This window comes from Sinocyclocheilus grahami, unplaced genomic scaffold (assembly GCF_001515645.1).
Source record: "Sinocyclocheilus grahami isolate Dianchi unplaced genomic scaffold, SAMN03320097.WGS_v1.1 scaffold73.1, whole genome shotgun sequence".
Classification (NCBI taxonomy): domain Eukaryota; kingdom Metazoa; phylum Chordata; class Actinopteri; order Cypriniformes; family Cyprinidae; genus Sinocyclocheilus; species Sinocyclocheilus grahami.
The window spans coordinates 563,570-576,902 of record NW_015505252.1 but is presented as its reverse complement, the minus strand read 5'-3'; the positions used below and the strand labels follow the sequence as shown (position 1 = coordinate 576,902).

The 13,333-nt window shown below is 36.2% G+C and overlaps 1 protein-coding gene across 2 annotated transcripts; it reads left to right on the top strand.

Annotated features, from left to right (window-relative positions):
- Positions 1-2,328: 2,328 nt before the first annotated feature.
- LOC107585641 (phytanoyl-CoA dioxygenase domain-containing protein 1) lies at positions 2,329-10,403 on the top strand. 2 transcript variants are annotated; one of them, XM_016272746.1, is made up of 12 exons: positions 2,329-2,430; positions 5,648-5,806; positions 5,925-5,930; positions 6,044-6,119; positions 6,207-6,254; positions 6,376-6,431; positions 7,514-7,576; positions 7,683-7,704; positions 7,780-7,908; positions 8,000-8,116; positions 9,602-9,728; positions 9,822-10,403. In XM_016272746.1, the coding sequence occupies exons 1-12, from the start codon at positions 2,398-2,400 to the stop codon at positions 9,865-9,867; spliced, it is 882 nt and encodes a 293-aa protein (XP_016128232.1). In that variant the 5' UTR covers positions 2,329-2,397; the 3' UTR covers positions 9,868-10,403. The 2 variants fall into 2 exon arrangements, with proteins under 2 accessions (XP_016128232.1, XP_016128233.1); XM_016272747.1 differs by lacking the exon at positions 5,925-5,930 and having other exon boundaries at positions 9,822-10,400.
- The last annotated feature ends 2,930 nt before the right edge of the window (positions 10,404-13,333 follow it).

The window sequence follows — 13,333 nt, the reverse complement described above, 5'->3', positions numbered from 1 at the left end:
GCATTTGTTGCATCCAGTGGGGACATAATTACTGATTATAATGACTTATACTGTGTTTCTACACATTGCGTTGCGTATCGTGTCGCGTAAGCATAAAACCATGTCTGCATTTGTGATCGGAGAAATGACAAACAACAAGTGCTACTCTACAATGCTCAAAAGTCGCGTTGAATCGTCAGTGGCAAATTTTTAAATATAAAAAACTTACTTACAGGCTGCGAGTCAGAAGCGCCAGACTGTCCTTGCAAAGTTGGAACTGCCCCACTTTATAGAAACAGACAACGGCATTGTAGGCTACTCTCACAGGAAACAGTCCTCAACCTCCGCAAAATGTGCATCACACATCTGAATATTTGGGTTGAAGTGTTCTGGAACAGTGTTGTAAATACAACTTAACCACTGATTTCTAGTCGTGTCCTCTTTTGGAAGACCAAACAAAGTAGTTTCGCTTTCACAACGAAGCACACAGCGTCTTTACGACATGGCGGCGGCCGCAACAATACTACAGCGAGAATAAAAGTTACGCCGCCTTTCTTTGCGTGAACATTTGGGCGGCGTTATGCAAATCTTCCCACATAGTGAGGTAGATATGTGGGGGCGTGTTAGAACGAGCCGTTTTAGGTAGGTGTGGCTGACTCTTAACTTTTATAAAGAATATCTCTTTGGATTTGAGACTTTAGTCTTTGCAACTTTACAGATCTTCTTTATGCACCAAGAGCTTGTAACACTCCAAAGAGAAAGGAAAACTTGAAATCGCATCATATGACCCCTTTAAGTTAGTATGCACTTGAAACTTCTTCAAACACTGTATGAAAACTAGTCTGAATGGTGCACGGCCATCACAAACTTACAATGACAAGATGTTAATTAAACTTACAATGACAAGATGTTAATGGACAACACGGTCTCGTTAATTGGAATTCTGTTCATTTCTGTCTCAAATCTGGGCTAGAATTAGAGAATTGTTTAGTAGTCGTCGAATATGAGGGCCAGGAACTGTTACTGTATGGCTGTCTAAAGTTGTTTTTTCCCCCAACTGATTTGAGATCGGATTTGCGTTTGTTAAATGATTAAAACACCCAGATGACTAAGTAATCATCTCTGTTAGCTTTCACTTCCTCCATATTCTTTGTGGTAAAGCAGAAGGTACAAAAACAACAGTGCTGAGAAAAAGCAGAAGCGTCCTTCATGTTGTCTGACACAGGCGCCCTCTCCAGGTAAAGAGACAACATGTACCATCCAAAAACCACCATAAAAGTACTACTACTTCATTTCTATAGATGTAGGCCCTGCAACATTTTCTCTCATTCTGAAAAAGCACTTATTCATCAAAAATCTTGAAGTTGAACATGCAGTGGTCATGTTGCATTGAGCTGTTTGAACTTTCCTTCAAAAAGTATAGTGGCTAGGTAGTGGCAGATTTGATAACTGAGGTGATTATTACTTTTAAATCAAAATATGCATGGACTTAAAGGGATAGCTCACCCCAAAATGAAACGTGCAAACCTCTGTGGATTTTAGGAGAAGACATTTTGAAGGAAAAAAGTGACTTATTTACAATCGAGTCACCTATATCAATTTTACATTTGACCCATACAATTGATTTTTGTTGTCAAATGACACAGAGGTATTACATAGTCACATTATTAACAATAATAGCTGCCAGAAAAGTTGCATACATTTAAGTGCTTTTAAAATATTACTTGTATTCAGTAAATTATTTTGTTTGTTAGTTCCAAAAGGTTTATGTATAATTTAATGTCCTTTAAGAAATGCAAGAAATTTAGTTTGCAAACGCCAACTTTTTATGTATAGTATTTTTTTAATAAAATAAATAATTAGTGCAATGTCCTTACAATGAAAGTCAATGTTTTTTATATCATCTTTTGTGTTCCGCAGAAGAAAGAAGGTGAGTGTGAGTAAATAATGACAGAAGTATTTTTTTTTGCGTGAGCTATTCCTTTAAATACCAGCTGAACACACTTGAATCTTTCTCATGCCTTTGTGTGAAGATCAAAAGATTGATTCATAAATGAAGTTTGCACAGACTGTATTAGTTCATTAATGTTTTATAATGCACTGAAACACAGTATTAATGATTACAGCATTCATGTAGATAATACATTTTGATGATTTATAAAAAATGAATTAAGACTAAATCCAGCTACATTTTTCAAAGCTTGAATCTGTTTTGTGAAGTATCTTCATTACATGCAGTTATGACTGCACATTTGAGTTTCTTGCACTGTCATGAAAGAGTTACTGTTCAAAATCCAATTATTGCATCACGATTACAGTTTAATCGTATTTGACATGGGGCAACCACGTGGTTGCTGAGAGAGAGGGATTTGGATGGGACAGCCTTCCTTTTAGCCTTCTTCTCAGACTGTCATCAGCATGGATATTTTGACGGATCAAAACGTGCAAAAGGTAATAAACTGCATCTAAATTGAAATCGCAACTCTTAAATACGACAGCTGTTGTGTTTTATGCACATGCTCATTAGAAACGCTGGAAAACGCAGATTTACGAGTACAAGACTTCAGTGCTGTTAGATGACAATCAGTGTTCTGCTTGTTTAATAATGCATATTTTCATAGATCAGCGCCTCGTGCAAAAGATGCACGAAATTAAAATATTATATATATATATATTGGTGAAAGCACGTGTGGAATAAGTTTTATCCTAATTTGAAGTGTGTTGCGTAATAGGCTAGAAACAGGGCAAGCTGCTAGAATGGAATGTGGAATGAAAGAAGGGGCGTGAAAATGGGCGGGGCCTGCAGACAAGGCTTTAAAGTAATAATTTCATATTTTAATTGTTCCGTTTGTAGTTTTCAGTTTAACAGCTATTATTATTAGTAGTAGTAGTAGTAGTAGCATTATACAGTTTATTTATTAATGTCCCGACGAGTAGACTTGTGTGTCCTATGAAAATTATTAACGTTACTTTTCTTAGCGCTGTTGATGATGGACCAATCACAGTCTTTTTGATTACCTGGATAATGTATTTTATTCTACCATTTGTAAAGATTAAAGAAACGAATTTTAAATTTGTACATAATGTAAAATTAACAACTTTTATAAACCTGTGCAAATCTTTACCCTAAAAAAACAAACAAACTATGTAGTAGTCGTTTTTCTGAATCACCGATCATGTGACGGTAAAGCAACAGCAAAACCGAAGTTAGTGGATTTGTGTTTTGCTCAGTTTAAAAGAAAGAAAACGAAAAGGAAACGTAAATGTATTTTCTCCCCAAAAACACATTAAGTTTTTATTAGATAGTACGAGGATGGAAATCCCACAGTACTTTTAAACATATGATAATACTGAATGATCACCATACTCGTATTACATGGAATTTACATAGTACTTTAAAGGTCCCATATTTTACACCTTTCTGGAGTTTTATTTTAGGTTTTGATGTCCTTAAGAATATATATTTGCGGTATAAGTACCAAAAACCATCTCTATATATATTTTACAGCTCCTTTCTCAGGAGCTCTGCAGAGAACAGGTCGATTTTGGCCTGTCTAATTAATATTCATGAGCCTCTCTTCTGATTGGCCTGTTGTTTTCTGAGTGACGCACGGCCAGGCCAACCACAGGTAACTAGGGTCAGCCGATGTCACAGCGCTAGCTGGAGGCAGCAAAACAAAGGGGAAACTGGAGGCGGCCCATTCAAACCAGCGCAGGTTCGGCTACATAAGGAGCTTAAAATATCATGTTGTTGTGATGTTGGGTGCCAGAATCGACGTAATACAGCCTCAAATTAGAAATTTGATCACATATCTGCTGCCACTGCCAGACAAAAAACCGACGACAGCTGTGGTTAAACGCCATAAAACGAGCAGACTGGACAGAAAGGATTGTCAAAAATGCTCACGTTTGCAGCGCACACTTCTTATCAGAAAAGGTTAAATAAAGTATTGTCTTTTGTTGTTATGGGCGCGTCTACAGATTTCTTGCCATATGTCTATGTTTCTTGCATCTCACGACTATGTCGTGTATGAAATTATGTCCGTGTGCATGTGTGTAAAACAACAAACTGACGATTTATATATAATCATTTGTAATTGTATATACATTGTTGTGATTAATTGTGGCTGGAACAATAGTGTAGCTGTAAAAATAGTTGCCTGCTGAAATTGAAATATATATATACATCTTCATCATGACTAACTTAGATAGACACGGTGAGTTTGTCTGTACTATACACGTTAGATGTGATCCACCTCATAGTAACAATCCTGTCAGATCGCCCATCCTTTGAGTGAGAGTGTAACGTTACAGGTCGGCCGATCTGGTTTCGTGGTTAAAGTTAACCTTTTCGACATGTTTCCGTGTTGTCCTTGCTCAGCAAAAGCATGGACGCGATGTTGTCTGGGGGTTTGGCAAAAGGAGAGTGGGACGGTGGGCGGTGCTCGGGGTGGTGACTGAAGGCAGTGACTGTGTAGTTCTGACGTCAACTTTTTACGGAGGTCACAACGGTTCGTGAAAAGGCACAGCTACTTTAAGCAGGCGGTGTGCATTTTACTGTGGACTGACTGTTTTGAAACTTATATGGTAGTTAAATAGCACCTAGACCTCAGTTATCATGAAAAAAGCCAGGAAATTTCAGTTTTGACAAAATGGGACCTTTAAAGAATACTATGCCGCTATGGTACATGTGAAATACAGAAATATTTAACTGTTGAAAAAAAAACCAGCGTGCTGTTGTTAGGTTAGGTATGTTTTGATACTATGCCGCTATGGTACATGTGAAATACAGAAATATTTAACTGTTGAAAAAAAAAACCAGCGTGCTGTTGTTAGGTTAGGTATGTTTTGAAGCATGGCAGGTCATTTGAGCTGGTTTAAGATGGTCCTTAGTTGGTCATAAGCTGGTTTAAGCTGGTCCTGAACTGGTTATAAGGTGGTTATGAGCTGGTTATGTTTTAAGCTGGTCCTCCTAAGCAACTACCTCATGCTCAGGACCAGCTCATAACCAGCTTAAACCAGCTCATGACCAACTAAGGACCAGCTGAAACCAGCTGTGATGCTTAAAAACGTACATAACCAGCAAAGGCTGTTTTTTTTTTTTCAACAGGATAATGGTACTTTTTCTACTTTTTTGTGATGTCAGGAACAGCAAATGATGTTGATGTCCTAATCACATTTGAATGTGCAGTGAATATGTTTGTGATATGTTTTTATTGTGCAGTACTGGGATGAGGGCTATCTGGTGCTGGATGGCCTTCTGTCCCCAGAGGAGTGTGATGCTTTACGGGACCGTATGAGTGAGATCATTTGAGCTGGTTTAAGATGGTCCTTAGTTGGTCATAAGCTGGTTTAAGCTGGTCCTGAACTGGTTATAAGGTGGTTATGAGCTGGTTATGTTTTAAGCTGGTCCTCCTAAGCAACTACCTCATGCTCAGGACCAGCTCATAACCAGCTTAAACCAGCTCATGACCAACTAAGGACCAGCTGAAACCAGCTGTGATGCTTAAAAACGTACATAACCAGCAAAGGCTGTTTTTTTTTTTTTCAACAGGATAATGGTACTTTTTCTACTTTTTTGTGATGTCAGGAACAGCAAATGATGTTGATGTCCTAATCACATTTGAATGTGCAGTGAATATGTTTGTGATATGTTTTTATTGTGCAGTACCGGGATGAGGGCTATCTGGTGCTGGATGGCCTTCTGTCCCCAGAGGAGTGTGATGCTTTACGGGACCGTATGAGTGAGATCATTGAGCGGATGGACGTTCCTGAACACTGCAGGACACAGTTCTCCACTGACCACGACGAGCAGCTTAAAACACAGGTAAACTCATCCAGATGAATCCCCTGAATGCATCATCAGCAAGCATTTACGGTAGTGCCATAATAAACGTTCTTCTACGCTTTACTTCCCACATGCAACCAAATGTTTCTGGGTAAAGATGCAGGTAAATGTAGTTACAAGCCCTGTCGTAACTGGAAAAATTACCCTTGTAAATCCATGTACATTCAGAAGCAGTTAAAAAAAGTTAAATCATGATCATATTTGGTGTTTGTCCAGGGAAATGCAGACTATTTCATCACCAGTGGAGACAAGATCCGTTTCTTCTTTGAGAAAGGAGTGTTTGATGATAAAGGTTTGTAGTTTAGTTGCTTTGTTTATCATGTTGAGATATAGAAAAAGACAGCAAATTCATCTCATAATGAGACTGTTGTGTTTTCAGGAGAGTTCATCGTGCCAAGAGAGCAGTCCTTGAATAAAATCGGCCATGGTGGGTAGTTACGAAAATAGCATTTCATATAATTCAGTCATGTTTAAACATAACCTGCCATTTATCATTCATCATATATCATTCTTTGCTCATAAGTATTTGTGTTTAATCTTTCCCACAGCTCTCCACGCTTATGAGCCGCTGTTTAAAGCGGTCACCCACTCCCCCAAAATTCAAGTAATGATCAAACCTCCATGTAAACAAATGTAAACTGTGGTCCTTTTTATGTAAACATTACACTCATGTCAAAACCTCAATTGATTTAATTGGAAGATTTATGAGAAAGCTCTTGGGAGACCTCTTTAAAACCAGACAACCCAGAGACGAGTGTTGTAAACTAAAACTAAAAGCATTAAAAATAATTTCAGTATTTGGAAAAAAAAAAGCTGAAATAAAATAAATATTAGATTTAATTTTTTTAGATTAAAAAACCTTAAAATAAGCTGAAGTACTGTATAACTAATATAAAAATGAATTAAAGCTATATAGAAATGTTAAATAATAATAAAAATGACAAAAGCACATTACAAAATTACTTAATACTTGAATTAAATGTAAACAAACAAAAAAAATCCAAATATTATTACTAAAACTGTAACTGAAATAAACATTTGTTAAATATATATAGAAATATTTTTAAATTGACAAAAGCAAATAACAATTTCTAAATTGTAAATTAAACTAAAACTGAAAATAAAAATGAATTCAAAATATTATTACTAAAACTATACCTGAAATAAAAATGAAAGCTGTATATAAATATTAAAAAAAATGACAAAAGCACATAACAAAAACGGAAAATATAAAAATAAAATGAATTCAAAATATTAATAGTAAAACTATACATGAAATGAAAATTAATTAAATCTATATAGAAATATACAAAAAATATGACAAAAGCAAGTAACAAACTTTCTAAAATGTAAACTGAAAATATAAAATTTAAAACTAATTCAAAATATTATTACTAAAACTATACCTGAAATAAAAATGTATTAAAGCTATACAGAAATATCAAAAAAAGCTTACTTAAAACTCCAAATATTAAGAAGTACGGTTAGTACTATGATATTATATAAATAATACTAAAATAATACTGACCTAGACCACTCTGGTTTCAAGCTAAGACTAGCAGTCCGCTGTTTAATCGTCTTGGTGTCAGAAAGAAAAAAAAACTTGCCAAATATACAACACTCTTTTCACTATGCCAATTTTTAGACACTGTAGTTCATCAAAATGTGTTTGTTTCTAATCTGCAGAATCTGGTGAAGAACCTTGGCCTGATAAATCCTGTGATTCTGCAGAGTATGTACATCTTTAAGGTACAGTTCATATGTCCTGCATACAGTACTTATTTAATGTTACTGACACACTTTGTAAAGATAATTATTTCATTACTCGCCTCTTCTGTGCCTGTTCTGTCAACAGCAACCAGGGATTGGTGGAGAAGGTAAGACCCTCCCTTTCTTTAACCAATAGGAATGCAGTAGAAAAACACTTGGTTGACCTTGATCTTTGACCTCAGTGAGCCCTCACCAGGACGCCACCTTCCTTCACACGCAGCCTCTGGGAAGAGTGATGGGCGTGTGGATCGCTCTGGAAGACGCTGCGCTGGAGAACGGCTGTCTGTGGTTCATACCGGGATCACACAACGGTGATTTATTCAGATTCATTTGCGCATGCGTGCTGTTTGAGTGAAGCTTTATTTTGCATTTAAAATGTGCTTCTTTTCCCGCGTGTGTTAGATGGGATTACCAGGCGAATGGTGCGGACACCTAAAGGCACGTTTCCTCTGACTGATTTCATTGGCCGAGAGAAGAATTACGACGACAAGCTCTTCGTTCCCACTCCTGTTAAAAAAGGTGAGTTACAGGCAAGCGGCACCCTTCCGGTCTCTCTCGTGAAGCCAACACGGAAGTGACTAAAACTGCAATTCATCAACTGGCCGCTAGAGGCTGGCTGCAAAAGGGAGTCAGTCCCATAGACTCCCCATGTTAAAATGCCCAAATTTACAGCAGAATTTTTTTTTTACAGCCTGGTACAAAAAGTGGTTTTGGTCTATATAGCTAATTTTGCCCTTCATGACAACTGTGAGGGGGGTGAATTTTTTTATAAGTCATCCATTTAAATTATATTAAGCCTTAAAGTTCTGCATAATTAGGGGCGTGGCCACTTGAGTGACAGGTGGATTGCTGCTGCTGTCACCGCCGTCGAGCTAGGTGGGCGTGGTTTCAGCAACCAGCTCCCGCCTCTTTACGCGGTGACGCGCTGCCAAGATGGCGACGGCCGGCTCCGCCCACTTTGAGCTTCAAAAACGCTCTTCGGAAACCTACGGGTGACGTCACGGACACTACGTCCATGTTTTTATACAGTCTGTGGTTATAGGTAATGAGTTTTTTTGTTGTTTAAGTTTTAAGGGTTTTATTTGATTTCGCAGTTCACTGTGTGAACTTATAACTTCGTACCAGAAGTAAAATTAGCTGTCAAACATTAATAATAATAGTAGAGAAAAATTAGTCTGTTTTTATATATATATATAATTTGTTTCCTGTACTTACCTGTATGTGTACATAATATTTTGTATTAATGTAGATGTGCATATAGTATTCGTACCAGAAGTAAAATTAGCTGTCAAACATTAATAATAATAGTTGAGAAAAATTAGTCTGTTTTTATATATATATATAATTTGTTTCCTGTACTTACCTGTATGTGTACATAATATTTTGTATTAATGTAGATGTGCATATAGTATTGTGTGTATATATATATATTTTTTCTCTTCAGGACCAGTTCAGGACCAGCTTAAACCAGCTTATGACCAACTAAGGACCATCTTAAACCAGCTCAAATGACCTGCCATGCTTAAAAAAAATTTAATACTAAAACTATAACACACAACACATTTACAGAAACTTTCGTATGAAGTTTTATATTTTTTATAATTTTTAACAAAGTCTCGTTTACCAAGGCTGCATTTATTTGATCAAAAATGTAGTAAAAACAGTAATATTGTGAAATATTATTACAATTTAAAATATCTGTTTTCTATTGAAATATATTGTCAAATGTAATTTATTCCTGTGATGCAAAGCTGAATTTTCAGCATCATTACGCCAGTCTTCAGTGTCACATGATCCTTCAGAAATCATTCTAATATGATACTTGTGATACTTGTTTTTCAAGACTGTTTGAAAAAATGAAAGAAAAAAAAAAGAGAAATAGACGCCTTTTGTAACATTAAACATAAAGGTCAGTTTTTATCAATTTAATGCATCCTTGCTGAATAAAAGTAATAATTTGTTTATTTTTTGGACCACTTTTGTCGAATGTTTGTGGTACTGTAGGTGGAGCGGTTCTGATTCACAGTGAAGTTGTCCACCGCAGCGCTGCAAACACATCTGACGCCTCACGCCACGTTTACACCTTTCACGTTATGGAGTCTCAAAACACTGTTTGGAGTCCTGAGAACTGGTAAGAACAGTGCATGCTGGGTAATGCAGGACTTGCGTTAGGAAGCATCGGAGAAAGCCTAGTTTGTAAAGTGAATCTGTTTTTGTCTCTCAGGCTACAACCAACAGAAGAGCTGCCCTTCCCGTCCCTCTACACCTAAAGACAGAAAGAACACCAAAACAGACCTGATAACACGTGAAGATATCAGGACAGTCACGTGACTATAATGAGCCTTTTTAACATCTGGACCAACAATCAAAGTTTTGTAAATGGACCAAAAAATGTGAATCATTTTGAATCATCTGTATATTTGATCTACAACCACAACAGTGTTAATAAAAGGCTAGTTTTTGTCAACCAAAGAGTGTTTATTTATAATCTGAATTTTAGAAAGCAAGAAACATTTAATTTGATTAGAAATTCACTTTATTTCCTTTAACGCAACATTCTCTGAGTACCCACCAAAATCAATATAATATAGAAAAGGTATGAACGTTTGATAAGTATAATCTGGATTTCCTGATGAAGAAAATAAATGACCAAACTGCAGTTCTCATGTCAACCAATCACTGATGGGAAAATCTGAAAAATAACATTTATAGACATTGCTGAAAAACCAACTTTAATAAAAATAGCACACAAAAAAAAAACTGATATTCAACATAGAAAAAATTCCAACAAAGATTTTCTCACAATAGTCTGAAAGTTACTTCTTGTTTCATGCTGAGTCACTTGTGTTGTAAAAACTGGTCTTTTGACGCAAAGTAAAAGCAATTATTTGAACAAAAAGTGTTTTCTGTAAATACACAAACCATTAAAAATTATGATTTACAAAATAAACATCCAACAATCGTTGTCATATCCCAATGTCAAAATATGGACCACAAAGTAACACATTTTATTACTATGCCAGGTAGTTTAAAAGCAAGTTTAAATGATAAATTATACACTTATACACTTGAGTGTCATGCAAATGTCCCAGAATGCACTTCAAACCAGAACAGCTGATTGACGCTTCAACCGCAGTTCCTATGACAACCGTCAACGTAATACACTCAACACAAAACGCTGAGCAATAAAAAAGGCCTCAGTCAAATATGAATAAATGAAAGTTTAAACATGCATAATTTACGAAATGTCTGAATTACGCAATCTTTATCAGAGTAAAGACAACAGCTGAACTCCATACATGCGTTTACAGGATAGTGATCTGTACATTAAAGGTGGAGTAAGCGATTTTTCAAAAACGCTTTAGAAAACTGATTCGGGCTGAATAGCAAAACAAACTTGTAGCCAATCAGCAGTAAGGGGCGTGTCTACTCATGATGTGGAGGAGAGAGCGCTCAGTTCGATCCGAGCGACAGAAAGATAGAGATGGCGGATAAAAAACAAAAGATGAAAACGTCTGCGGAACAACCGAAGGCTTAAGGCAAGAAGTAGGACCCGTGTAAATACCGGATCAGCTTTCCGGCGCTGGAGAGAACTCAAGGAGCGGAAGACCTGCAATCGGATGCCGAGGTTGCTTTGTTTCTTCTCGATAGGTGAGTAACATCGTGTCTGCGCCGCAACAACTAAAATCTGTCCAGTACACTGGACGCGATAAAGCAACCGTTGAAAATCATTTGAAATTTGTGTCAATACGTCATGAATAGAATGCAGCAGCAGTTTTCTGTCGGGGATTTGTCGTGTCACGCCGCGCCGCATCCAGTGTAGACCATAGATATGTATATATATCTATGGTGTAGACAGCATCACTGATTATAATGAGTTCTATAGTATTTTGTCGCGCCGCACCACTCGCGTCTGGTGTAGACAGTGTAACATTGGTTTTGCTTTGTTTCACAGAACTAATGGATGCCTGGGTTGCGTACGTATGTGTGGGGCGGAGCTATCAAAAATAGGGACGAGACCCTTTTGGGGTAGGGGCGTGTTTGTTTTGGTGATTTCAAATGTCAACATTGGCTACCAGAAATCACTTACCCCACCTTTAAAGTCACCATGAAATCAAAATGGAAAATTCTTATTTTTTTAATGGAATATTGTAGTGTTTATTATAAATAATTAATCCGTGCACTTCATTATTTTTTTTTTAAATTCATGTGCCTTCTTAATCTTAAATCAAAAACGTTAACCTCCCCTCCCCCTCAAAACGACTCCTCTACTCTTCCGGTCACGAGCTATGGCGCAAGGGTGGAGCTAGTGACGTGAGGGGTAAACGCTGGGATAAACGACAGGGGAAAAGCTGAAGCTGATGCTTCACTTTGTAGCACTGACACCAGTCATGAGGGAGTACGTTACCCCTAAACATTGAAAAGATATTAGGATATTACAACATTACTCTTAGGACAACGCAAACTAAATTTTTTCATGAATATGACTTAACTTGATGGAGAATACGCTCAGTCATTCAGGCAGTCTCTCTCTCTTGCACACGCGCGCTGTTTAGGCATGTTTTGTGCCGTTGATCGTCATCCTTAATAAATAAAACATTTATTCATGCTTGGGTGTCAGTTGTGAATCCAGTGGAGAGAAATCCCCCACCACTAACTGCAAACTGGCATTCAGATCTGCCTCCATTTTGTTAGCAACGCTCCAGCTTCCAACGTTCCAATCAATTCCCGAAGGACGAAATCAAGTCCCGCCCTCTCATTTCAGATGCCGTTTCACTCGGATATACGTCACAGTAGAGAAGAAAAGACAATCGCAACTTCCGTTTCATGCCGACTTTAATATCTACTGCCTCCTACATACAGACCCATGCAGACCAACCACTGATAGCATTGAACTATTCAGAATACAAAACACTTTAAAGCGACAAGCTATGCTACCAGTCCTTCATATTGCATTGGACATAAAATCCTATTCATAGATTCAAAATTATATTTGAGTATTTTTGTCGTATAATAGAAAAACAACAGTGTTCTTCGATGGCTCACGTGATGCATATATGCCGTTATAAAGGACTGAAAGGATAAACTATATTTAAAAAAAACGGGTGAATCTGATAAAACATGTCAAGGGTCGTATTTCACTACAAAATCAAAAGAAAGAAAAAAAACAATTGTTTTGCCGAAATAAAATCCTATTTTTTCGCAATTTGACACAAGTACATTTCCACAACTTTATAATGTAAAAAAAAACTAATTCTAATTATTGTAATGCAAAAAATTAACAGTTTTAAATATCATTGAATGTTTAATTAAATATTATAAATATATATTATTAAAATAACCAAGTATATATACATAATAGTAGTTTGTTAACCTATAAAATATACAGACATATAACAATAAGAATTTAATATGCCTAATTGTCACAAAAATCTAAATTTTATATATATATATTTTAGTGCTGTCAAACGATTAATCGCAATTAATTGCATCCAAAATAAAAGTTTTTATTTACATGTGTGTGTACTGTGTATATATAAATACACACACATGCATGTATATATTTAAGATTTATTAGTATATAAAATATATTTATATATAATATAAATTATATAAATATATACATGTAAATATTTTCAATATACTGTATGAGTGTGTATTTATATATACATAATAAATATACACAGTACACAAACATATATTATGTAAATAAAAACTTTTATTTTGGATGTGATT

What these genes read in the sequence shown, in the direction of transcription:
- LOC107585641 (XM_016272746.1), top strand. Translation starts at nt 2,398, where the DNA reads ATGGATATTTTGACGGATCAAAACGTGCAAAAG. An exon ending in CTTGAATAAAATCGGCCATG is followed by an intron (nt 6,255 to 6,375) that starts GTGGGTAGTTAC and finishes TCTTTCCCACAG; the next exon opens with CTCTCCACGCTTATGAGCCG. An exon ending in CATACCGGGATCACACAACG is followed by an intron (nt 7,909 to 7,999) that starts GTGATTTATTCA and finishes CGCGTGTGTTAG; the next exon opens with ATGGGATTACCAGGCGAATG.